Source organism: Emydura macquarii, unplaced genomic scaffold, assembly GCF_026122565.2.
Source record: "Emydura macquarii macquarii isolate MOO-44397 ecotype Brisbane River unplaced genomic scaffold, CSIRO-AGI_Emac_v2 contig_320, whole genome shotgun sequence".
NCBI classification, from domain to species: Eukaryota; Metazoa; Chordata; order Testudines; family Chelidae; genus Emydura; species Emydura macquarii.
Window position 1 is genome coordinate 14,008,538 of NW_027130457.1, and position 27,965 is coordinate 14,036,502.

General features: G+C 40.6%; 1 protein-coding gene across 1 annotated transcript; it reads right to left on the reverse strand.

The window, feature by feature from the left end:
* Positions 1-225: 225 nt before the first annotated feature.
* Positions 226-27,937, reverse strand: SRD5A1 (steroid 5 alpha-reductase 1). The gene is made up of 5 exons (XM_067569425.1): positions 27,567-27,937; positions 13,898-14,064; positions 7,812-7,913; positions 4,668-4,818; positions 226-2,055 (listed from the first exon to the last, which is right to left on the reverse strand). Exons 1-5 carry the CDS (start codon positions 27,878-27,880, stop codon positions 1,989-1,991), a joined length of 801 nt encoding a protein of 266 aa, XP_067425526.1. The 5' UTR covers positions 27,881-27,937; the 3' UTR covers positions 226-1,988.
* Between the last annotated feature and the right edge of the window lie 28 nt (positions 27,938-27,965).

Genomic DNA, 27,965 nt, shown 5'->3' on the forward strand with positions numbered 1-27,965 from the left:
AGTGTTCAAGACACCAACACACCGGAGTGGAATACACATCTGTATGCACTCGAAGAACCACCAGTGGTATCATAATTTCCAATCACTTTGCACTCGCACTTAAATACACAGCAGTCAAATGAGAAAAATCTTAGAAAAAGATCCCCAGACAATGGAACCAAACGTTTTAAAAAAAAATGTTTTGTTACTTCTATATGCTTCCCCAGTGTCAGATGGAATCTGCCAAGCACAGTACCTATTGGGAAGGAAACAGAATTTTAAATTTCTATTAATGACCTGCCAAAAATGCAAACAATTCAACAAGGCTGCTTTAGAGGGGAGGAGAGGGTGAGGGAGATTAATTTCAGTGTGGGTGGGCAAAGATTGCCTTGCTGGTCAGAAATGCGAGGCAAGTATCCTCAAATGATGTTGGAATTCAGAAAAGGCTTTAAAGAAGGCAATACAGCTAAACTTCATTTGTCTTCAAAGCAGCACCTAAGATCTAAGAAGTGTACAGTCATGTTGAGAACATTTAAAAGGTGACCTGCAAAGAAAACAAAAACAACTCTCCTCCTTCCCACCCAAAAAAAGAGAAATGGGGCTTGTGCCTTTCCTTAGGATTTATATAAAGAAAGACAAATATTGTTAGAACACTTTGTTTTTTACATTAAAGATTCAGGACTTATCTACTGCGAAAGACTATGGTGACTGGAAAAGCAGGAACATCACAAGAGAAAGGAGACTGAAAGCTGAGCAACTGGGAAGAGAAGAGATTTTTAATCACTAAAATTCCATTTACTTTTAGCCCCTATTTAAAACCCAGCAATGCCTAATGAACACTTGAGAGAAATTAGGTCTCCGTTTAAGATTTAACACCTTCCACTCTTTCAGTTAAGGTACTGGAGCGCTCAGGAATGTTTACTGTGAGCTCCCAGAGGTCCTTCAACAAATCTAGGATAGAACAGACTTGACATTACTAAGGTAAAACCAAATATTAAAAACTCAGCTCTCCGTGCAAATACATTTTTTTAACTTTTTCTATTGTTCTCTGAGGAGGTGGGGATTTTAGGCACGCCAGCAAACAGTGCTACCGAAAACAGCTAAAAGTGTCCGTTAAAGACCCTAAACCTCCTAAAACAGAAATAGACACCAAATGTAAAGTTTAAAAGTCATTAGATTGTTAGTGGAGACTGATAAGCAATTAAGGCAAATCCTTGGCCAGTAACACTAACATTTTTTGTATGAAAAATAAAAAGTGGAAGAAAGAGTAGAATGGGAAAAAATAAGGAAAGTAGAAAGTGTGATGAAAGTGGGTGGCAAGCCAATCACTGAAAAGCACCTGAGAGAGTTATCAATTTGGAGGCAGCAGTGATTTTTAACCCCATTATTTGCCAAAGTTACTGCTACTGTCATAAGTAGTACACGTAGCGTTAACAGTATTCTATTATCTGTGCCTGCACAGATATGCAGGGGCTGAGGATGGGTCTAACAGGGGCTAGGCATAATACTGAGTATAAAGACTACAGTTAGTGATACTACTAGCATTAGACTTTCCATGAGGGGCGAGGCAAGTCAATCCTGTGTTTGTGTGAGAGTGGATACTGCACAAGCACCCACTGAAATTGTGCAATATGGGTGGCTGCACTCCCTTGAGATCTTGGAGGCAGTGTGCCTGGCTGAGGCAGAAACAGCAACACGTAGAGGCAGATTAGGAAGCAGTACAGGCACCACAGTGGTTCCAATGATGAAGATCTGATCTTACTAAGGCATTTATTGCACTGTGCTCTAAATAGAACAGAATGACTGACTCTTCTGTCACTATCACCTCATCCATCAGCTGTATTTTATACTTTAGGAAACCAAAATAAGTGGCACTGAATTAGAGCCTTTGTCATACTAAAGTTCAAAGAAAACCTTTGGGCTAACTTGTTGAGAGTTATTTGTGAACTGAATATTTTCAGACTAGCAACCACTATCATTCAAAGTCCGCCAACTCCATGACGCACGCCTCAGAACACAAATGGAATCACAATCTTCCTGGACTTCGGGTAGTCTTCAAATTTCTCAAGATACCACCTGAAAAAACAAACCACTTGAATTAGTATTGCATCTATAAAATACTATAGAAGAGATGAATGGTTTAAATTATTGTAGGAAACTGCCAAAGAAACATTTATAGCAATATTAGTGGATTAATCCACAAAGGAACATCTCCAGGCTTCGCTCCATGTGCTGAACTCCTATTTTTAAATTATCATATCAATCCTCATGAGATCAGAGTGCTGACTACAAAAAATAAAACAAATCTACTGTTGCCAATAATAGGGAAATCAATTTAATGAGAGTGGTGTGTGTGTGGAGCCACAGGACAAGTAGGTGGTCCAACATCATTAAAAATAGACTATGTACCACAGCAAGTACCCAGATTCCATTAAAAGCTGGATACAAAACAGTCTTTGGGATGATGAAAGCAATGTAGGTGGATTTTAGAGCAGCTACAAGAAACAGCATGAGGAAACACTGACAGGTTGGAACAACAGAATCTTACTCTAGATAAGGATCAACATCAACTCATCAGAATTTAGATATAGCCAGTTCAGATTTTCCAATTTTGATTGCTGGTGAGAAATAAAACAAACCAAACCATGAGGCTTAATCACCTCCAAACCTAAAAAAGACCCAGACTTATTTTGGTAGCATTGTAAAAGATTTTGGTCAATTCCCATGCTATTACCCCATAAAAGAGACAAATCAACTTCAAACCAAGGCAATTTCAAAAAATGAGTTAAATATTTTGAAGTACTGCATCTGTCCCTGTGTCTTTGTTTTACAAACACATTTTTCTATTTTAAAAATATTTCTTCTCCCTGTTCTTGCTGCATGAAAGATTCACATAACTGAGGAAATGGGATCTGACTTAATTTGGTCTCCTTATATTTGCTGGGGTTCATTTTACCAGATCTAACTGCAGGATCAGGGTCTAAGGGACTAATAAGGGGAAACAATAAAACTGACTATACACAAAAGTTGGTCAAGTGCACAAAGTAAATCATCTGGCATAATTATTCTCTACCTTTTAATTTATGTTTTTTTGCACATATCACCTGCTTGTCTTCTGTGCCACTCTTTTTTCTCCTCCTCAACCTTTTCTACCTTTCACTACACTCCCTGTGCAAAAAGTTTACAAAGGGGAACTAGCAAGGATTATTCAGTTTTCTTCTGCTTTGAAGGAGTTGTCAAAAGCTTGATATAGGAGGAAACTGGAAAAGTCCTAGGCAATTTTGCCTTGGCAAGCTATTTATACCTGGTTGTGTCTATATTGAGCTTTAGGCACTCTAGCCACCACTGACTGCAGATAAAGAAGCTTCACAGTGCTAGCACTTGTGGAAGTGCCAGCATAGAGCAGTGACAGAGATTTATCACTGTCCGAAACCTAGGAGAATTGCCTACAATTTTTAGGAGTCTACTACAAAGGGAAGCAGAGTAGGCTTAATCAGTTTAACACTGCAGCTGTCATTATCAGCCTCCAGCTACTCAGTTTAGCCCAAAACACAACTATGAGGCTGAGCCTCTGCTTTTTAAAAGTCCAGTATTAACTGAATTACTTTAGGGGTTTAATATAGATATTTCCCTGGAATATTTGCATCCCAAATATTCCAATATTAATTGCTAGAGCATCCAATTTACCAAGGCTAGTGGTGGATTCTCGATCACTGACCATTTTTAAAACAAGACTACATGTTTTTCTAAAAGATATTCTCTAGGAATTATTTTGGGAAGTTCTACCACCTGTGTTATACAGGAGGTCAAACTAGATGATCACAATCGTCCCATCTGGCCTTGGAATCTGACAACTAGAATTATTTTTATTGCTTCAACTGAGTGACATGTAAAGTAGTTAAGCAAGCAACAAATACTTGCAAGAAAGTTTGGTTTTAAAAATTCCTTCAGGTTTCAGGAAATCATTCTTAGTAACAAAGGCAATGAAAATAACACTGGGCAGGATCCTCATAGAATCATAGAAGATTAGAGTTGGAAGGGACCTCAGGAGTTCATCTAGTCCAACTCCCTGCTCAAAGCAGGGCTAACCTCAGCTAAATCATCCCAGCCAGGGCTTTGTCAAACTGCAGTTTAAAAAAAATTCTAAAGATGGAGATTCTACCACTTCCTTAGGTAACCCATTCCAGTGCTTCAACACCCTCCTAGTGAAAAACTTTTTCCTAATATCCAACCTAGACCTCCCCCACTGCAACTTGAAACCATTGTTCCTAGTTCTGTCATCTACTACCATTGAGAACAGCCTAGCTCCAGCCTCCCTGGAACCCCCTTTCAGGTGATTTAATCTAGTGATTTAATTCAATTGAGTTATGCCAATTTATACCTGCTCAGGAACTGGCCCTTTTTTTTTTAAACATGATATTCTTCCTCTCTGCCACTTAATTTACAATAATCTCGTGGATTTTTTTAAATTTCATTTAAAAATGCTTTTTAAGTAATCCAGATGTAAAGTTATCAAAATAAAAAATACTTCAGAGTCAACATTTTTGTATGGCTACATATAGAAAAACACCCCCTTATATCTTTATGTTCTGTATTTTTTACACACTAGAATTTGCGATTCAATAGCAGATTACTTAGATGAAAAGTGAAGAAGAGGAGACTGAAATGTAAAAATTTTGAAAACTTACTGATGATGTTGGTATGCCCTGGAACCTAGGATGAAAAGTGTGCATATGGCAAAAGCAGCACTTTCAATGGTGCAGCTGGCAAGAGCAAATCCAAACCATTCAAGGATCTCTCCAAAAAAGTTGGCTCCAGTTACATATTCAAACAACCCTCCTAAAGAACACAACACACTATTATCACTCCATTCAAGGAAAGTTCAATGGTACCTGTAATTGTAATAATAATAATTTCATCACGAAGGGCTAGCCAGATTTCCTTTATAATCCCATTTGTGGTGAGAGAATTACTTCTTTGTCAGATTTCTATTATGAATGAGTTTCTTTTAGGCTAAGCGGTTCTGAAATCTCAACTTTCAGACAATTTTCTTAAATTACTCAAGTATGGATAAAATAAGTTAACTTGTTTCAGTAAGCACTTTTGTGCTTACATATGACACTATTTTACCCTAAAAAAGCTGACCGTTCATTCACAAAAAAGTCTTTTTGTATGTTCTAAAATCCTAAAATGGTTGAATTATTCATATTTGTGTGTGCTGTCGGGGCCCAGACTTGCTTCCACTTAAGTTAGTGAGATTACTCCTAGGAGTAATAAGAGCAGGAAATTATTCTAATTTTTCCCTCTAATGTTAACAAGCATATCTATACTTATAATGGTGCAACACCTAATACAGAGTACTCTAGACATCAATTATGTTGGTACAGTACGCTCTTATAACTGAGAATGAAAAGCCTACTGAAATATATTTCAGAAACTAGGAAAGATTGTTATAAGACTGATCAATGACTTCAAAAAACCTGTAATAATTTACCATATCAGCTTTCAAGCAACCATGCAAAATATTTTATGAGTGACTAGCAGGACAAGCTATTCCTATTAGCTACCACGTAAAGACTATGCAATGTTTTGCTGATTCAGTACAAATCATAAACTCTACTACAAAATGCAGTTTTCCTTTTATTATTCTTGCAGCTGTGTAATAGCAGTTACTAGTGTATTCTGCAGAAATTATTTCACGATGGGAAATAAATTTTTCCCCAGCTGACATTTTATTGTAAGGAGACCTTAACAGAATGGACTGCCACATTAAAGGCCAGGAGGCCTGGGGCCAGCCAGCTCTGTTTAATTATCAGACCCAACTGGGAAGGAATCAGGTGCTCCTTGGGCTGAAAGAGCACCTGGGGACTACAGGAGGGTGTTTGGCTTCTGTAATTCACCCTCAAGCAGAGAGAGGGGCTGTGGGGTCCTGGTAGTTTGTTATAATGTATAGTCATTAGAAAAAAAATGTATATGGTTTACAGTGTTTGCATGTGCAAGTCACCTAACAGTACACCTTACTATTTACATGCATATGTCATTCTTTCATGAATACCCATGTTGCTAGTACCTATGCTTGAAAATTTGGCAAAAAGCCTACTAGAAATCTTGGACAGATGCCTGTTAAGCAGTATATATAGTGGCCAATCTGGCCACAAAGCCCCACAAGTACACATTCAACTAACTGCTTCGAAGTTTTGAAATACATGAGAGTCAGAATTTATTAGAACTCTGAAGTGTGATATTTTTATTTACAAATGATAGCATAGAATAAAAAGCCTTTTCAGATAGTACCATACTGTTTTCAAAAGGATCATTTAGTTAGACTAATACAATGTTTAATTTCTGTAACCTAATCAAGCACCTTAGAAATTCAGTTAGTGACAAAGTCTCCACAATTTTACTCTTCTGAATGACAGAATATTTAGTCCTAGGTCTTTTACCCACTGAAACCACAGAATTCATTTGCTTAAAGTTTGATTTAAAAAAAAAAAAAAAACTAACTAGGAAACAGGAACAAAAGAATCTCATGAGAATAGTCAACTTTACTGTTTCAACTCTGACATTTAGTGAAAGACACAAGGTATTAAAGAGTCTCAAATTGTGTTTCACAGCTGAGTATGCCCATTTTTAAAGTCAACATTTCACTACTGGGAATTATAAGTAAAATAAATCAAATGTTGGACCCCGTTTCAGCACCCTTATTGACGCAGAGGAGCACTGACATAGATAGTCCCATTGTGTTCAGTAAGGCCATGTCTATACTGACGGCAGCAAATTCGCCGCCGCCAGATCAATCCTTCTGGATTGACTGAGCGGTCAGTGTAGACCCGCTCAATCGATCAGGAAGTCGATGCTGGTAAACCACCCCCTCAAGCAGGGTAACGCTGCGTCGACAGGAACAGCGCAGTATAGACAGCGCGCAGAAGGGAAGCAGAACAGTCGACGTGAGTTACACAAGCTACTCTGCACAGTTTGCGTAACTCCCGTTGACTGCCGCCGAATCTCCAGATAAGTGTATACCAGGCTTAGACTACTCAGTTGAGCAAACAGTATTCAATTTAAGGGAGGAAAATCAGGAACTAAATTTTAAAACTGTTTTCTTTAGTTATTAAAAATGAAACATGTATCAGAAAAGTAGAGAGGCTGCCAAGCATAGTACTTACACATTTGACATGAAAATTCTTGCATTATATTTTGGTTTAAAGCTGTTGATTTTATTTAGGTAAAACACATTTTTAAAAACAGCCTCCTTTTACCTATGCAGCAATTAACCTCTCTTCTTTCGCAAACCCTTCCTACACTGATCGTTTCATAGCAAGCCTACAATCAAGTCTTGCATGGGTTCTTTTATTCACAATTGTCAAAGTTAGAGGGTAATCTCAAAAATAAAGTAAGAAGACTGACTGCCAAAGGAAAGATTGCAAAATGGTTGCAAAGGATGGTTGCAAAATTCAGTGGAAAGGCTTGTTAATTCTCAGGAGAGTGAATAAACACATTGTCAAGGACTGTGAGAAAAAAGTATGGAACTAGATTATCTATCTCAAAAAATTGCAGAGCAACAAATATCAAAAGGCCTTATGCCATGATTGGACCCTAAAAAGAACCTTCTGCTCACAGTAAATTGCACATTGATAGGCAGGGTGTTTGCAGTGTAGTGAGACAATTTCCCTTCTAGAATAATAAAGCCAATCTCATTTCAGGGAATACATTTAAAAGCCTCTTGCCATTGGCTTGTTACATGCCTGAACAATGTATGTCCTTTAAAGATAACAGAACTGAGTTCTGAGACATTCCCTTGCAATTTTAAATTCCTTTCACTTTTTACTCACCTCTTGGTATTTTGTAGCTCGTCTCCCCTGGTTTTCTCAGATTTCTGAGAATATGATCAGAATAGATATTAATTGCCATGCCACTCAGCCATCCTGCAAAACCTAAAGAAAAAGAGTCAAAGTAATAATATTAAAATACTGGATTGAAAACACCTGTTTTAATAGAACAAACTATGGTTTATACAAACAAATAACCCTAGAACATAAGCAGTAACATATCTCTAACTCTACATGAGCCTGTAATTCCATCAACTAGTTCTGATGACATTATAAGTTATGTCCCCAGTCCTACACAGAACTAGTTGCAGGACAAGGGGGTATGAAAGCAAGGACAGAATGTTTTATTCTTATCACTACCCCAGATTTAAATTATACCTTTAATATATGCATAAGTTCTTACATCCATACTGCTAAAATGAATTGCTCAAATAAACTAACACTCAAAAAGATGTTGAAGAAATTAATCCACGACTGATCACTGTCAAAATGGCACACTTTAACCTTCTCTCTTTCACTGGATGGACACAGAGTCCTTTAGATTAGTAAATCTATCAGCCTGGCTGACAGCAGATCTGAGATGAGATTTTTCATATTAACTTGCTGAAACAATGGAAAATAAAGAATATTAATTATTCCAGGTTCACCTGCTGCTACCTGCTCCTATAATTCTCCTCTTGTTTGCAATATTAAGCCAGGAAATTGCATGCAAATACTCACCTTCTTTCCAAAAGGAGTGTGTGTATGTGCATGTGCATGTGTTTGTAAGTGAAAACTAAGCTTCTTCCAAATATGTCTTTAACACTCTTTAACACTCAGGGATGAAGAAAGAGTAAGTGGGGATTGAATGTATATTACAAAGTATCTTGCAGTGAGGGGGTTACAACTAAAAGTGTAACTGTTTAAACATTTAAACGGTAACCAGCTGTTTAAACATTTTAAACAGCTGATTACTCTTTAAACTGGGAGGAGGGGAGCAGCAATTATTTTGGCAATTTATTTAAAAATATAAATTTGTACAAACAACAAAAAAGAAGTAGATGGTTAAAGAAACTCCTATGACAACTCATTTCCTGTTTCTCTGCGCCGCCCTGCCCAGAGCCCAGCTGCAGTTTGCACCCCCACCAGACACCCAAATACCGTCCCCGAGCCCAGTCACAGCATGCTCCCCAGCCCAGACACCCACACCCCCTTTCCCTGAGTCCAGCTGCGGGGCCCCCTACCCCAGACACCAGCACCCTTCCCCACAGAGCCCAGGGATGCAGGAAAGAAAGTTTGATGCAGGGTCCTGGGCTTGTACGGAGTTTCCTGAATGTTGCCTCCTTCCCTTCAGGGCGTGCTGGGAACTGCAGCTGCTGTTACAGATACTGTACATATGTATTGATATGTAAATGGGACATATCTATTATATATATTATCTATATAATATTTTCAAATAATAAACTGAAAAAAAAACATTTTGCAATCCTCTTTCCCTCCAACAATATAATTTTGCAATCCTCTTTCCTCTTTTGCAATCCTCTTTCCCTCCAACAATATAATTTTACTCAAACTGAAAAATTGCTTTAGTTTCTTTATGTAAGTCAATATTAATTTATTAGGTGTATGAGAGAAGATATGTATGAAAGCCTACCAATTATCACTTCTCTCAAGCATCAGTCATTTTCATTTTTGGAAGATGAAGTTAGAGATCCATTAACTGCTTGTGACAGGGTGCTGGGAGAGACCAGGCTGATTCAGCCCCCTGCCACTGGTGCCCTAAAAGGAGGTGCTCTGCGACTGTGGGACCTATTTTCGTTCCTCCATCTGATCACGTCTCCGAGCAGAGTTCCTCTGGGCTGCATCTGCTGACTCCTTGGCTACTTTTGAGGAGCAGTGAGCGCTGTCTGGTGTTCTCTACCTGGTGTCCCCTTCAGGTTCCCTCCGTTTAGTCCTTTGACCTTCACGCCCATCCCTGTTTTTTCATTCATTGTCCCCTGTAATTAGTAATTGGGTTCAGTAGCTCCTCCCCTACGGCTCCCAGGAGGGAGGAGCTCCTCCCCTACGGCTCCCAGGAGGGAAGTGTGGGGAGTGGGCAGTCAGCAAAGGGAGAAGCTGCAATAGGAGGGTGCGTTTCTCTTCTCTTCACTACAGCAGTGAAGCTCTGGGGGGCTATTAGGCCGGATTGTATATTAGTAGACGGTGGTGGGATAAGTTTGTAAATAAAGAGCACTGGTGGGAGCATGAAGCTGACGTCTGTGCATGGTTTGTAGGCACGGAGGACTTGATCAACCCGAGTCCTGTGGGGATCTGATAAACAAATGGCAATGCAGCAGGAAATTTCTATATTATCCAATATACTTGGCGGGTAGGAAAATAAAAACTGCAGTAGAACAGAGTATCAACTACTAGTGCCTTTTCCAACAATTTAAAGTAAACTGGAAGTTCACATCAAAAGTGTTCTATTTCCCAAAACGTATTAGTAAATTAGTTTCCTTATCCATAATTGTTATTCCTCATAATGGAGGGTTACCCTTGGTCTGGGTTTAACTCATGGACTCAGACTTGCTCATTCCACTCCTTTCCTTTCTTTGTTTAGAGTCAGACTCCCTCTTCTGGAGCACTGTAGCATTACACTGACCCAGAGGCCAGATTCACAAAAGGACTTAGGTGTCTCACTGCCACTGTAGGTGCCTAAAAACCAGAAACATCAGGCCCTACTGGAATTCACAAAACCCCCACTCAGCTATCCATGAATCCTATAGATGCCTAAACTCTTACTGCAAAAATTTAGTTGCTGAGAAAGTTCCTTAGGTGCCTATGTTTCTACCTCTGCACAAAAACACTACAGCCCCACACCAGGCATCCAGATGACGAAGCTCCAGAGCAATACACAAACCAGAGAAAAAGATGTGTTTCTCCACCTAACTTGCCTGTGGAGCCCTATCTGGTAAGCGTGCTCAAAGCTGGCCTATCAGATTGGGCCACTGTAGGAGAGCTTATTTATTAGCAAAGAATAGACGTTCAAGTTATAGAAAGTAAGACTATTGGAAACAAATGGTTACATATAAACCAAAATCATAACATGCTTTTGAGAGCCTAAACTTAACTAACAAGGCATTCACCTATCTTCTACACAATAGCTTACCTCAAGTCTTTTTCCTAGTGTTTTCAACTACTTTGGCTGAGATGCCTTCTCATAAATTCAAGCTCACTGGCGGCTTGTCCTCACAGATTGAAGGAATAATTGGAGATTCATTTGCACCCCAAATAAAGTTTCAAAAGTTCATTGTCTTATCTCTTAACAGGATAACCCCAGCTGTTTCTCTTCTTTCCCGCAACCTCCATAATCAGTTAGCATTTTCCTCAGACCATGAAGAGCCATCTATTTTGAACCATACAATACTTAATCAGCCAGAGAGATATAAGCATCTCTTCTCTGGACTGACAGGGGTATGCAGATCACCTTTCAGTGACCTGCCTTAAATCACAGACCAAAAGAACATAAATTTTAGTATATATATACATAACCTTCACATATTACCTGTACATACATCTCAAAATGATTATGATGACCAGCCTGATACAGGTTTTTATTAGAGACCTTACATGGCACTCTTTGGTGGATTAGTAGATAGATGCCTTATTCATGGGATCTCTGTAACCTTATGTACCTCTATGCCCTCTCTCAGTTGGCATTAAGATGTCCTTGAGTCACATCTGCCTCTCCAGCTCAGGGGGAGAAGCTGTAAGAACAGGGATCTGCCACCTCTCAAGGGAGTGCTCTAACTGCTAGACTGTAGGATATTCTGATGTGGAGTTCCCTCAGTCTCTCTTGTTGAAGTTGTTCGACTGTAAATAAATAATTTTCAGAAGTAATTGGGCCAGACAAAGAGAGTTGAGAGCATGCAATTATGAGAATAACTATGTAGACTGATGGTTAGGGCACTCACCTGGGAGGTGGAAGATCTAGTCCCCTTGCTCCAATGACTTTCTGCAGCCCAGGTTTAAGTGCTTATCTCCGTTAGAGGGGCAGAGCTTAACACATACCCCTCTCTTTGGCAACTCCCATTGGCTGGCTTAGGTGAGGAACTGCCTAGCATGCTGGCTCTTGTGAATCCCATTCTGAGGCATCTATCTCTCCCTATACGTTACATAGGGAGTCTAGGCACTGAATCCCAGTGATTTTCTAGATGCCTCAACGTTAGTCATGATGACGCTCAGTGTCATCACACATACATTTCTTTATGAATCTAGCCCCAGAAGGCAACTTCCAAAAGAGAGTTTTTTCACTGATTCATAGATTATAAGGCCAGAAGGAACCATTGTGATCATCTAGGCCAGGTCTACACTATAAAGTTACATTGGTATAACTATGTCGCTCAGAGGTGTGAAAAATCCACACACCTAAGCGACGCAGTTAAACTGTCCTAACCTCCAGTGTAGACAGTGCTATGTTGACAGGAGGGATTCTCCCATTAACATAGCTAATGCTTCTCCTGGAGATGTATTAACTACACCAAATGGTGTAACTACACACTGATGCAACTGCGCCCTGCAGCATTTTAAGTGTAGACCTGCTCCTATTCTAACCACCTGCATAACACAGACCATAGCATTTCCCTGAATTAATTCCTGTTTGAACTAGAGAATATCTTTTAGAAAAAATATCCTATTCTGATTTTAAAATTGCCAGTGATGGACAATCCACCACAACCTTTGGAAAATTATTCCAATAGTCAATTACCCTCAATGTTAAAATGTGTGCCTTATTTCAAGTCTGAATTTGTCTAGCTTCAACTTCCAGACATTGGAACTCATTACATTTTTGTCTGCTAGACGGAAGAGAACTCTAATATTAAACTTCTATTACCCTGGTAAGTACTTATAGATGGTAATCAAGTGACCCCTTAACTTTCTCTTTGTTAAACTAAATAGATTCTGTTGCGTCTTTCACTGTAAAGCATTTTCCCAACCTTTAATCATTCTCACGGCTCTCTGAATCTTCTCCAACCCTCTCTCTTCCTTGAATTGAGGACACCAGAACTGGACATTGTTTCTAATAGCAGTCAGAACAGTGCCAAATACAGAGGTAATATAACCTTCCTACTCCTACCCAATATTCCTCTGCTTTATATTCAAGGTCACAATGTTGCACTGGGAGCTCATGTTCACTCATTATCTATCAAGACCCCCAAATCCTTTTCAGAGTCACTGCTTCCCTGGATAGAATCCCCCATGCCGTAAGTATGGCCTAGATTCTTTGTTCCTAGATTTAGGACTTTACATTTTGCTGCACTGAAACACATATTGTTTGCTTGCTCCTAGCTTACCAAGCAATCCAGATAGCTCTGTATCAGTGACCTGTCCTCTTCATTATTGATCACTTCCCCATCTATAAATATTATCAATAACGATTTTATATTTTCTTCCAGGTCACTGATAAAAACATTAAAGAGCAATAGGCAAAGAATTGATCCCTGTGGGACCCCACTAGAAACACACTCACTCAATGAGTCCCCATTTACACTTACATTAGGACCTGTCACTTAGTCAGCCGTTAATCCATTTAATGTATTCCACGTTCATTTTCTTCAAGCTTCTTAATCAAAATGTCATGTGGAACCAAGTTAACTGCATTACAGAAGTCTAAAGATCTTACATCAACACTATTACCTTTACCAACAAAACCTATAATCTCATTAAAAAAGTGTCAGATTAGTTTGAAAAGATCTGTTTTCCATAAACCTATGTTGATTGACATTAAAACAGAATTAAAGGAACTCAATAAAATTAATCAAGACCCATTATCAGCCATTCCATTTTTTTTTTTTTTTGCCTAGGTGCAATGTCAGGCTGATAGATATACCGTTGCTCAGACAGCATACTAGAAGAGAAAATTGAAACTCAAAGATGGAAGTAAGGAGAGAAAAATAAAGACTAAATGATTTCCGTTGTGTTACAATAAGCAGATCTAACAAAAAAAAAATGTTTAGACCTCTGGATCTCTATGTATGAGAACTAAAATTTTATGTTCAATTGTTATAAAGACTTATGAAAACAATTTTGCTTTTGGTTCTTGTAAAACAGCATGCTTTTATTCAACTCACCTACAATGAAACAAGGATCTTTCAGCCAACCTGAAGGATATTCTGCATAATTACTTAAGCTCCGGCCTTGCAAGTATCCATTATAGATACAGAATAGAAGTGCAAGTGCAAAAGTAATGAATGGTGTTGGCTTTCCTCCACGAATCAAGAAAGGAAAGATGAGTGCCCTAGAACAAATAGGAAAATAAACATTTTAAATTACCTAATTACTGTTTTTGCAATTCATAACACTAGTTGGGGAAATGCATTTTAATGGCCCAAACTTGTGATCCTTATGCTTGCAGAACTCTCTCAAAGTTTTGCCTATGATCCCAATTCAGCAAGGTGCTTAAACATATGCTGAACAATAAACATGTGAATATTCCCATTTACTATGTTTGGATTGCATGATCAGGTCCCAAGAGGCAAGTTTAGTCTTTAGTTAGTGAAGATAAATAAATACTAATATTCAATACATTTTAGTTTTATGGTAAATTTGTTGAATTTAGTAAAGCACCTTGGATAGCTCCTTGTTTGGAAAAGGACTATATGCCAATGGTGTGTAATGCATATCATAATTTTAGTCTTATTTTGTCAGAAGTCTTCACCATGGTGCTGCCAAGCATCTCCTTTTAAGGCAAACGTGGCCTCATAATTCCTATGTAAAACCTGTTGAAACTAAGGATGCAGGACCCTAACCCTACCCTAAGTGACCCCAGCAGCTTACCTCTGGGAAGTTGATCTAGCAAATGCATCTTCCAATTCCCTGTTTTGTTTTTGTTACTGTCTTACACTAGCCAAAATCTATGGAAGGGAAAAGGCAGAAGGGAAGGAAGTCTATTTCAACAAGGACAGCTACAGATGCAACAGCTAAGATGGGACACTAAAACATGTGGGATGAGGGTTTATGGTTTAAAAAGATTGTAGACTAACATCACCTCCTTTTGGCTGTATGCTATATCCATTTTGCGCATTCTTTGTTTTTGTTCTGTTTAGATTATAACACGTTCTGGCAGGGAACAAGTCTTATGCTCTATGAAGCACCTGGCACATCTTTGGCTTTCTGTAAATAATAATGACTTATTTCCTCAACAAACAACAATTGCACAATATTAATTTATTAGCTGTATATCTGACAGAGAGACAGAGGGATTTAAAAAGGAGAGTAAGAATAACTCTTCTAAATACAGAAAATACATGTGTATGATTGTAAATAAAGCTGTATGCCTGCGCTTGAATGATCTCTGACTCCACCCATTCTATGATTGCCTGATCAATACTCTCAGAATGTTAATTAGTTTGTAGTAGTATTAGTAAGTGTTCTACTGTAATGCCACTGTATACATATGTATAGGGGAATTGTATGTTATATTGCAATAGGTTTAGTATTCTAATGAAACATTGTATTAAGGCTTTATACATATGTATGCAAGCTTTCTTTGTTATATATTGCAACACTTATGTTTATTATGCTGTGCTACAATTAAATATTCATAAGATTGTAATACATGCTAAGAAAGTGTTACATTGTGTTATGAGTATTGTATTGCAATTTTATGGTTTATGTTATATTTGATTTGATTATGGTGTTCTGTATTGTTCTAAGCGGCTTATTTCATTTTATTATATTATATTGATTTTCAATTTAAAATCCAATTGTATTAAAATTAGTATTGAATAGAGACATTTCGTTTTCAAAACATTTACTGTTGGAGTGTCAATCCTTTGAGCAGAGGGCTGTATCCATGTGCTTTCAAGGGTAAAATGAAGGCAGGCAGGTCTAGAGAGTTTTCAATGATTTAAATAGAAACCCTTGGTAAACCTTTGGAAATCTTCTAGGGCGGACTATTTTTGGTTACCTGCTTTCAGAATTAAGGCTTGAATTGTTTGCATTAATATACCCAGGCCAGCATAGGATCTCTTGGGTCCAAAGTTTTAGGGTAACAACTTCAGACAGCTTAAGGGATCTGATTCTCATGAAGTCCTAAGTACTCAGCCTCTGAAAAATCAGTTCTCTTGAACGTCTCTAATTAAGTCCTCCAAAAATAATGCACACCAAATCATCAGTCATTTTGGAAGTAACTACTGGACCTTGATCTCTAGCAGGTTTCATAATAGTTAATTAAGGATGTGACAAATCCCCATTTGGCATTCCATCTGTGAAAATATAGAAAATTGCTTAGATAGCATTTCAGAAAAAACATGGAACATCATGTGATGTCTTGATGATGTGCCATGTTCATTCAGCCAAGTTCTGATCATAGAAATATTAATTTTCTGATCCAAATAATAAAGTCACAGTCCTTGCACATGATTCAAATTAAAACAACATCATGTAAAAGCTGAATATGCTTTAACAGTGCTGCATTTATCCAGTAGTAACAAATATTTGAAATGGATAAAATGACCATCAAAATACACTGTAAATCTCATCTTTCCTCCCTCTTTCCCTCCACCTGAATGGATACACATATGGAACCACATCTTGAAGTACAATAGTTACAGTACAGGTATCTGACCATTTTTTCTGCCCACATTGCTATAAGAAATGTGGTAGTTACATCTGTTTAAACACTTTTTTCCTGGAAGGGCTCTGGCATGCTTTCCCTAATCACACATATGGGGGTGTGTTGCATTCTATGGCAAGATTATATAACATTGTTATATACGAGGAAAACACAATCTGCCCACACTGATACCTTATCATACTCTTGTTAAATTGTGTTTAAACAAAGTAGTAGATAGCAAACTTCTGATTCTAGGTGCAACATCTATATTGGCAAAAGTCTGACTTGTAATTCACTGCCAATGCTAATTCACCTGTAGCAACAATGGAAATGGTACTCCAGACTCAAGCTCTTTTACCATTGTATCATATAATCCTACTCTTAAGCTTTGTCTACACAATTTTTTGGCAAAAGTTTCCCACCATAGCTAACATCACAGTTTCTAGCAATGGTAAGAACATTAGCATAGATAAATCTCCTAAAGCCACCTGTGGTTTTTACCACTCTACCCAAAGGAGTCCTAAACACTAACAATTGTCATGGCAATCTTGTCTACCCCAATACTAACAATGTGGCTATCACCGGTAAAGAACTCAGTTTGAGTTCCCCCACTCCTCCCCCACTCGGTTCCCCAAGAACTCAATTTGACTACAGTCTTGTTATTCAGGTTCCTTTATTTGCCATACAGCAAACTCATGTTCAATTGATCAGACTTATAGAATCACAGAAGACTAGGGTTAGAAGGGACCTCTGGAGGTCATCTAGTCCAAACACACTGCTCAAAGCAAGACCAACCCCAACTAAATCATCCCAGCCAGGGCTTTGTCAAGCCGCACCTTAAAAACCTCTAAGAAGGGAGACTCCCTACGTAACAGATTTCAATGCTTCACCACCCTCATAGTGAAAAAGGTTTTCCTAATATCCAACCTAGACCTCCCCCACTGCAACTTAAGACCATTGCTCCTTGTTCTATTATCTGCCACCACTGAGAACCGCCTAGTTTCATCCTCCCTGGAATCCCCCTTCAGGCAGTTGAAGGCCATTATCAAAGCCCCCTTACTCTTCTCTTCTGCAGACTAAACAAGCCCAGTTTCTTCAATCTCTCCTCATAAGTCATGTGCTCCAGCCCCTAATCATTTTTGTTGCCCTCCGCTGGACTCTCTCCAATTTGTCCACATCCTTTCTGTAGTAATGGGCCAAAACTGGATACAATACTCCAAATGTGGTCTCAACAGTGCCAAATACAGGGAAATGATTTTCCCTTGATTTGCTGGCAATGCTCCTACTAATGCAGCCCAATGTCGTTAGTCTTCTTGGCACTAAGGGCAAACTGTTGACTCATATCCAGCTTCTCGTTCACTATAACCCGCAAGTCCTTTCTGCAGAACTGCTGCCTACCCAGTCGGTCCCCAGTTTGTAGCAGTGCATGGGATTCTTCCATTTTAAGTGCAGGACTCCGCACTTTTCCTTGTTGAACCTCATCAGATTTCTTTGGCCCAATCCTCCAATTTGTCTAGGTCACTCTGAATCCTATCCCTACCTCCAATGTATCTACCTCTCCCCCACAGCTTAGTGTCATCTGCAAACTTGCTGAGGGTGCAATCTAATCCATACTCCAGATAATTAATGAAGATGTTGAACAACACTGGCCCCAGCACTGACCCTGGGGCACTCCACTTGTGACCGGCTGCCAACGAGACATCGAGCCATTGATCAGTACCCATTGAGCCCGATGATCTAGCCAGCTCTCTATCCACCTTATAGTCCATTCATCCAAACCATACTTCTTTAGCTTGCTGCCAAGAATACTGTGGGAGATCATATCAAAAGCTTTGCTAAAGTCAAGGTATATCATGACCGCCGCTTTCCCCATGTCCACAAAGCCAGTCACCTCTTCATAGAAGGCAATCAGGTTGGTTAGATATGACTTGCCCCTGGTGAATCCATGCTGACTGTTCCTGATCACCCTCCTCTCCTCCAAGTAACTCAAATTGGATTCCTTGAGGACCTGCTCCATGATTTTTCCAGGGACTGAGGTGAGGTGGACTGGTCTGTAGATCCCTGGATCCTCCTTCTTCCCTTTTTTAAAGATGGGCACTATTATTTGCCTTTTTTCAATTGTCCAGGATCTCCCCCAGTCACCATGAGATTTCTAAGGTAAAAGCCAATGGCTCTGCAATCACATCAGCCAACTCCCTCAGCACCCTTGGATGCATTGCATCTGGCCCCATGGACTTGTGCATGTCCAGCTTTTCTAAATAGTTCTGAACCTGTTCCTTCACCATTGGGGCTGCTCACCTCCTCCCCATTCTGTGCTGCTCAGTGCAGTAGCTGATCTTGTCTATGAAGACAGAGGCAGAAAAAGCATTGAGTACTTCAGCTTTTTCCACATTATCTGTCACTAGGTTGCCTCCCCATTCTGTAAGGGGCCCACACTTTCCCTGACCTTCTTGTTGCTAATATACCTGTAGAAACCCTTCTTGTTACCCTTCACATTCCTTGCTAGGTGCAACCCTAAATGTGCTTTGGTCTTCCTGATTTCACTCCTGCATGCTCAAGCAGTATTTTTATACTCCTCCCCTCATCTGTCCAAGCTTCCACTTCTTGTAAGCTTCCTTTTTGTGTTTAAGCTCACCGCATATTTCTTTGTCAGGCCAAGCTGGTCGCCTGCCATATTTGCTATTCTTTCTGAACATCAGGATGGTTTTTTCCTGCGCCCTCAATAAGGTTCCTTTAAAATACAGCCATCTCTCTTGGACTCCTTTCCCCCTCATATTAGCCTCCCAGGGGATTCTGTCCATCAGCTCCCTGAGGGAGTCAAAGTCTGCTTTTCTGAAGTCCAGGGTCCATATTCTGTTGTTTCCTTTCTTCCTTTTGTCAGAATCCTGAACTCGACCATCTCATGGTCACTAGTTGCCACCCACTTCTACTTTCCCTACCAATTCTTCCCTATTTGTGAGCAGCAAGTCAAGAAGAGCATGGCCCCTAGTTGGTTACTCCAGCATTTGTACCAGGAAGTTGTCCGCAACACTCTCCAAAAACTTCCTGGATTGTCCGTGCAATGCTGTATTACTCTCCCAGCAGATATCAGGGTGATTGAAGTCCCCCAGGGCCTGTGATCTGGAACTTTTTTTAGTTGTCTGAAGAAAGCCTCGTCTACCTCATCCTCCTGGTCTGGTGGTCTATAACAGACACCCACCATAACATCACCCTTGTTGCTCTCACCTCTAAACTTAACCCAGAGACTCTCAACAGGCTTTTCTCCAGTTTCATGCTGGAGCTCTGAGCAATCTTATTGCTTTCTTACATACAGTGCAACTCCTCCACCTTTTTTCCCTGTCTGACTTAAGCTTATGCGGTGGGTATAGGGGTGTGCCTCACATTCAAAGTTACACGGCAAATCTCTTGTTACACATTACATTGCATTTACTATACATTGCATCACACATTTGGGACTGGCTTGGTCACTTTGTAGAAACCAGTCCCTGAACACCACACCCTCTCCAGGCCCATATTCTTTATATTTTACAATTCAGGTTGATCTTATCCTTTGTACATGGTCCCTGGCCGTTCGTCCTTATGTTAACTAGTACAAATATTCTGTTTCCAGCCTGCTGATTTATTTACCCACCTAAACTTGTCTCCCATGAAATAAGGCCTCACTCATGTCCAATTACTTATGTCAAGACAGGCCACTCTGCACTGGGAAACTTTTGGAAATTCCTTAATGTAGGCAAGGTTTGAGAGTAAGGTTTATATGACACAACTGGATGGGGAAGGAACATATGCCTGAGATTGCCACTGTGAATTACAAATCTACTATTTCTTAGTGTAGGTAAACCAAAATAGTTTTCGCCCTGTCTATTCTTTAATCACAACCACATTAAAACGCTTATTGACTGCACAGCTATTTCTGAAGATGATGGAAGTTTGCAGTGGGTGCAGCTGAATGAAGTTTAGTGGGAAGTGTGGGCAAACAAAATGTTAAGCATCATTTCAGAAACTGACAGTGCACATCACCACAAATGCAGATACAGCAGAGATGAAGTGGTGCTCTCTTGCTTGTGCTACAAAATATGGTGGTTTAAATGTCTATTTGAATCAGGACTACTGGAATTTGTTTCAATAAGATCCTTGTCCACTTAAAACAGCAATGTTGACCCCAATACTTTTGCAGAAACAGAGCCAACTACTGGCATTAGACTAATGGATACTAAAAATCTGAATGTCTTACACACAGCAGCCACAGGTCTCATCTAAAGACCAACAGGCAGGAAGTTTACATCCTACATAAAATCACAGATGTACAGGTTGAACTGTAATTGAGATAATCCTTTAATGTCCTGCATATTGTTAAACATAATGGAAGACATTAGAGATATGCAAAACTATATGCCCTATTTTTCTGGATTGCACATCCCTTAACAAAACTGTCTAATTTCCAACTGTGAGGCAACCTGTGCAACCACCTTATTTTTAGGTGTTGCCCTCAATTGCACCTGTGCAACAACTATTGATGGCAGTGAACTGCACAGGTATAACGGAGGAAAATATCACAACATTATTTTTGAGTCTGATATCAGGTGTTCTTTTAAAGCTGCTCATGATCATCACGACCAGCCTTACAAATTAAAAATGGTCATTGTCTCTCATGGTGTCAAGGGAAATGAAACCAGTTCATCCTCAGACAAGATGCCTACCATGAGCAGCCAGGGACCAGCGAGGGACACTTTGAAGAACAGGTGAATTAGGGGCTGTGGAGGTGAAATCATGGGTGGGTTGGAAGAACAAGCAAATAGGGAGCCAGGAAATGTGTGTGTGTCGGGGAAGAAAGATATCCGTGCCTACTCTGCACTAGAGTTTACATCTTTGGTGGCTCTAGTGCAGCTACATTGATGCTGAAAAGTGGTAAGACTTCCCTGTTTAAGTGTACCTTGACCTCTATGCAAACCTTCCCATTATATCACTGCAAGATCCATTGTGGATTGAGGATAGCATGTAGTAATAAATGTATATCCTGGCCTCCAGACAAAAGTTAAAAATTGAATTTGGCTCTTCCCACAGAGTGAGCAATTCTGAGGAGGTTTTCACAACATAGTGATAAAAAATTGTGCCTTATCTACACTAGTGGCTTACCAGCAGTGTAATTACACTGTTCCTCTAATACCGATAATGACTTTCCTAGTGTAAGTGCACCATGAGGCTATTTCTTACCTTTTTCAGCATCAGCACAGCTGCACCAGTGCTAACAATGGTATAAGCTATGGTGAATGTCAGGCACAGGTATTTCAGTCCTTTGAAGTGAAAAACTGCAACTAGGAGGAAAACTTGGACAAAATGTTTTGGAAATTTAAATAAAAATATAGATTTGAAATTTTGAATAATCAAAAACCAAACACCAAAAACTGGAAACCCTGTTTACAGAAGAAACTCACTATTTTTCATTAGTGACTAGGAGATACACTTTTATGTTACCAAATTAAATTACATATAGAAAATGCAGCTCACAAAAGGTCAGAATAAACAAAGTGGCAGGTATTATTCGTATTACTGTAGTGCCTAAAGTTCCTGACTGATAGTGTGGCACCTTGTGTTAGGCACTGTACAAAAGCATAGTAACAGACAGTCCCCGAACCAAAGAGATTAACATCTAAATAGACAAGTCAGAAAACAGAAGGCGCAAAAGATGTATTATCCCTATTCTTCACATGGGGAACTGAGATACAAAGAGCATTCTGTCCACAGTTCCTAGGAAGTCCATAGTAGATCTGAGTCCTAGTCCAGTTCCTAATCCACAAACCCAGCCTTCCTCTCATTAACTTTAGTTTTAATTAAGATTATAAATATAAACCCAATTTTGTCTTTAAAGATGTCCTCCTAAGGAAATGCCCTCTCTTACGAGGCACTCACATGGCCTTATCATCATCATTTTATCTCCCATTACTTTAAAAAAAAAAGTGTGCTCTCTTTCTTCTCTTCCATCAAAAAGGCATTGGGGGTGCTTTTTAAAACTGTTTTATTGTATTTTGGGTTTTTTTAAATGAATGCATCTAGTAATGAGTACTTCTTTGTGAAAGCCTGTTTTGTGTCCTAATTATGTCATGAACAAAGAAGGTTGCAAAGGTTACTCTTCCTGACCAGAAATTTTGCTTGTTATTTTAAGCATTAGAAATTCAAGTCTATATTCTTTTTCCTGAAAGACCATGGATAACACAGAATTCTGACATCAGAAGTGTCATGAAGTTAAACCTGATTTGAGGCAGGAAACAAAAAATATTCTGATTGTTTCAACTAAAGTGCCAAATTCATTCTTTAGACAGAGCCAAATGTCGTGACAATTATGTTACGGGGGAAAGGTCTACAAATTTAAGGCCATGTACTACCCTGATCCAAAAAACAGATTTCCTCCAAATAATGAGGCCTACATAAAGATAGAGGGTAGAATCCGGTCCTAACATAGTTACTCAGAAGCATTCAGTAATTTTGAGTGCATGTTTTGTGCACCAACATCAGATTGCTTAGACCTTGTTTTCAGAGATGCTAGGGTGGAATTCATAAGAAGGACTTAGATGCTGTGGCACCTAACATTTAGGTGCCCTGGTCTGGATCCACAAAGGGACTTAAAACTAAGTCATTTCTTAACAGAATAACTTCACTCAAAATGGCTGGAGGATGATGAGCTGTTGGTCTAAACACACTGATCAGATTTAGCCCCCACAGGTAAGAAGGTGTTGGCCGACCTATATTCCTCTGGGTTGTAAATCAAGCTGGAACTCAGGTGTGAGACAGGCATCTGGATGCCTAAAGTGAGACAACAGCCCATGAGCCCAGAGGCAGAAACATAGGCACCTAGGGAACTATTACAGTGAAAATTTAGGTTCCAAATGAGTTTAGATGCCTACAGGATCAGGAGACAATCAAATGAGAATTTTGTGGATTGCACTGGTACCTAAAACTGGGACTTAGGTGCTAAAGTCCCTATTGTGGATCTGAGCCCCTTACTAAACCTAGTCAATTTCACAACCCTGAGACTGTCAGGTGTCCAGGCTCCCTATAGAATGCATGCAGCCGGTTAAGCACCTAAGAATGGAATCCATAAATGCCACCACATTGAGCAGGGAGCCACCTAAGCTATCCCAGCAGTGAAATAACGAGGAAAGGGGTGGCCTAAGCCCTGCCCCTCAAAGGAACGTAGGTGCCTAAGTCCAGGCGGGAAGGAGATGACTGTTTCCACTCAAGATTCACAGCCATAAACTCTGTGCTGGGGTTAGACACCTAAACCAGGTCAGCCCTTTTTCAAAAAAAAAAAAAAAAAAACCAAGGAAGAGGAGAAGGTTGTGATGGTGGGCCAAAGACATTGAGAATGACTCTACAGCCCAATGGTTAGGACACATTTGGGAGGTGGACGACCTGGGTACCAGTCCAGCTGCTTCACTGTTCTCATTTATGGTATTAGAGGTCCTAGGTTCTAATCCCACCAGATTCTTGGCCAGGGGAATAAAACTTTTAGCATCTTTAGTTTCCTGTATTATGCAGGTATCTCACATGACTTCCCTAACCATTGGGCTAAAAGGTATAAGGTATGGGTTTACGCGGCTCTGAGCACACACACTGGATTAGGCCCAAAAGGCAAGATAGGCAAGGGAACACCTAGTTTGTGAATCCCGCTGGGATTTAAGTATGAGTTAGACATCCAGCACTGCAGGTTGGTGTCATCAGGACCATAATGGCTGTGCACACGCACAGCTGCTGAAATTTAGGTGGCCCGAGGAGAATTTACTGAAGGAAACTTAGCCATCTTCAACATCAGATAGCAGCTGAGCAGCAGTTCTGCAAATGCCAGTGGTGCATAAATGTTGCATTTATGACCCCTAAAGTAACAGTTAGGTGCTGAAGTCACTCTTGTGAATCTCACTCTCAGCACCTGCTGGCCACCTTGCCACGTGGGGCTTTTGGTACTCAGCACATCTGATCATCAGGTCAAGTTGTCTCAAGTTGAGAACTTAAAAATGGAGGCATGGAAAACTAGTAAACACTTCTGAAAGTTTTGGCCTCAAAACTTCATTAACCAAAGATTACTAATACATTTAGCATTATTCAGGATGGGTAAAAGTGATGAAAGGCACTTTGAGGACCACTGCTATTCTGCCCTTTATTTCGCCATATATATGTGCAGCCTGATTTATTCACATAAGTTATGTTAAAGCTGCTGAGCCACTATTTCAGGTTGTTTGCAGACAGGACTGTTCTGATATCCATTTATTTAATATTTGGAAGATCATCGTGAGGGCCCACCCTGGAACTGGGCCATGAGTCAGGCTGACAACAGCAACTTAAAACTTTGATTTATTAAACACCTAAATAAACAATGGTGATAAAAGATTAATTTGTTTTTTAAAAAAAAAATCAATACTCCCATCCCTTCAACTGAGGACTGAGAAAGCTCACCATAGATGTGTATGTACATACAGACCCCCACAATACCCAATAAAATCCTAATCCTCCGTGGACGCATGTGTGCGTGGAACCCTGGTGCCTGCAATGAGTTCCACTGCAGCCAGCAGGGAGCCATGCAGATGGAAAGATCAACTTATATAGAACTCATAGTGGATGAAGGCTTGAGGACAAGGAAAAACTAAGCCTAAAACAAAAACAGTTGGGGAAGTATTTTTTTTTAAATGTACATGTGAGGTCTTTTTTAAACATCATAAAGAAATAAAAATAGAATTATCATTAGTAAAATGAGGTAGAACTACAGAGCTCAATTAAATATTTTCTGAAAAGTTGAATGAGACCACTTTAAAAACAAAAAGATTTCTTTGTTTTGCAGATTAGTAGACTGAAACAATAACCACAGTAGTCTGTACTGCACTAACTTTCCTCACACCACTGCGCAACAGCATGTAAGTTTTGAACTGTAAACAATGGAAACAAATTTATTAGAGCTGGCCAAAATTCAGAGATTTTGATTTGAGAGAAGATTTGGTATTTTCATATTGGCATTTGTTAGGACAAAACTTCTTGATAAAGTCCAGAAATCCCATATACTGTATGTCAGACATAAATATGGGAGTTCCTGGAATAAACTTTATGATACTGAGATTCTTGTCAGTTTCATGACTGCTATTTGCTGAAACCTGCATGGGTTTTGGTGAAAGTTTCTTCAGATCTACCATAGACTCAATGAAGCATTTTGCTCCAGCCAATCGGCTAAGTTTTATGAGAAAATTTCCAACCAACTCTGATACAACAGAGGACCCCAACCCTGCAATCTGTTCCACACACAAGCCTTATGCCCATCTGTGAAAAATAGGGCAATCTCCAGCAATATCCCGGATGAATTTTATTGAATTAAGTATAATGTCTGTGGAGTAAATGGTATTAAATGAATCGTTTAGGTATCCTTGTGGGCCAAGGACTGTACATATTTCCACAGCAAACATAAATACGACTCCTCCAGTATTGTTCTTATTCTGAGCAAAGGGTATTGTGAACTTGAAACCAGAGGAAAATCCCTGAGTGGGGTATGAAGGAGCCAGGACCCCTGCTGGAGTTGGGATTATCTCTGTTAAATTTATTAGCATGTGCATAGCTTCTTTTATTGTTTTTAATATGATTTCTCTGTATTACTTTCAATGTAGGAATAAAATGTGCTTCTCTATAAAGAACGATGTGGTAATTAACTTTTAACCAAAAAGAATGAAAAAAGCAGCCTGCTGAGGCAGCCTATCTTCTGCTGGGGATATCTCAGCATAGGCAGGAAACTATTCAGCCTGAAAATACCCTAGTCTGAAAGGAGAGAGAACTAATGGCTGGAAAGCCTAGAGTGTGTATCTGTATTGGACCACAGATGGCAAACGCAGCCTGTTGCACTGGAAGAAGGAGGACACCATTTGGATACCCAAGTGATTCCATTGGGACTGAACACAAGTGTAGGGTCTGCCTACATGGAATAGCCTGACGGTGTGGGACACAAATCCCATCAAATGATCAAAGTTATACACCATACATATAAATAAGAATTACATAAAAGACATGGAGATAAACACAATGTTGTGCTACTGTGATATGACTGAAGCATAACTGAACTAAGAACAAACAAAACCCAGAACGTTTTTAACAGGGACATCAGTGCTTATTAAAATTGATTCAATGAATGTGAATGAGAACAGTTAAGGGGGCGGCCCACAGCACTTCAGAGCCTCCCAGCCCAGGTCAATAGACTTGTGTTAGCATGGCTCATGATAGTACTGTAAAATAGCTTTATAAACCACACTTTGAAACTGTAGCACTGGCCGGAGCTTAGCGCCATGAAACCCATTCCCTTCCCTAGGCTCCAGAAGGACACACAACTTCAAAACACTGTCCACACCGCAGAACACATGGGCTCTGAGCTGCATCAGGGAAGAATTTGGGCTCTAACCCACCGCCTCCAGCAGGGTCCATGAACCCAAGTCTAGAATTGATCTGGGCCCAAAACTAACTCTATGTGGACGGAAACGGGTGGGGTTGGGCTCAGGCTTGAACCTGAGTTTGCAAAGACATGGGAGCCAAGCCCAGTGGGAGCCCATGTGTGTCAGATGGCCCCTACGGCGGTCACTCATGCACTCCCACATTACTGGGCATTTCAGTGTCCCGCACAGATGGCATTTTGAAGCGTGCATCACTCCGCCCCCTCAGTGTGACCAGGCACAAGATGAGGGTGAGGTGATGGGGGTAGGGCGCTCTTCAAAATGATGCCATCCTCTTCCTCTAATACCAGACAAATCTTGTCTGTTTTAAAATTAAAATTGTTGCCAATTCCGTCCAGAATAAGAATGGGGCTTGTTTTTTTTTAAAACGTCGCTTTAATTTCTGCGGGCTTTGGAGCCTTCTTTTATTTGGCATCACTTATTTGGGCTCTTTCGGACTCGGTGACGGCGGGCACGGTGCATGGTCAGTCCTTACCCCCCTACATTTCTGCGCTGCTCTTGAGAGCGCCGCGGTCCAGCCACCAGCCGAGCCGCTCCCCGCGCTCGGGGCCGCTTTGCAGAGCCAGACAGACAGGTTAAACCGGACAATGGGGGGAGGCTGCGCTGTGACCAGCCCCAAGCCGGGCAGAAGCCCCCACCCGCTACCCGAGGACGCTCGGGGGTTTCCCGCGGCGGCGCCCGCTCCGGCCTGAGGGCGCAGCCGCGCTGTACCTGTGCAGGTAGTGCCCGATGAAGAGCCCCAGCAGGACCCGGTTCGGCCACTCGGAGACGCGGGCGGCGCCGCTAAAGAGGCTCAGCCCGAGCGGCAGCAGCAGCGACGGCAGCTCCTGCAGCACCCAGGCCAGGCGGACGGGCACGAGGCAGCCGAAGCGGCGCGAGGAGTAGCGGCCGTAGGGCATCCGCACGAAGCGCAGCAGCAGCGCGGAGAAGACCCCCACGCCCACTAGCCCGTAGGACAAGATCGCCAGCAGCTGCCGCTCCCGCGGCCCCGACAGCCGCTGCCACAGCCCGCCCGCCGCCCCCATGGCCGGGCGCGCTCAGCCCCCACCGGCCGGTGCCACAACAGCGCCACGCGAGGGCAGCGACAGTTGGCCCCGCCGCAGCCCCAAG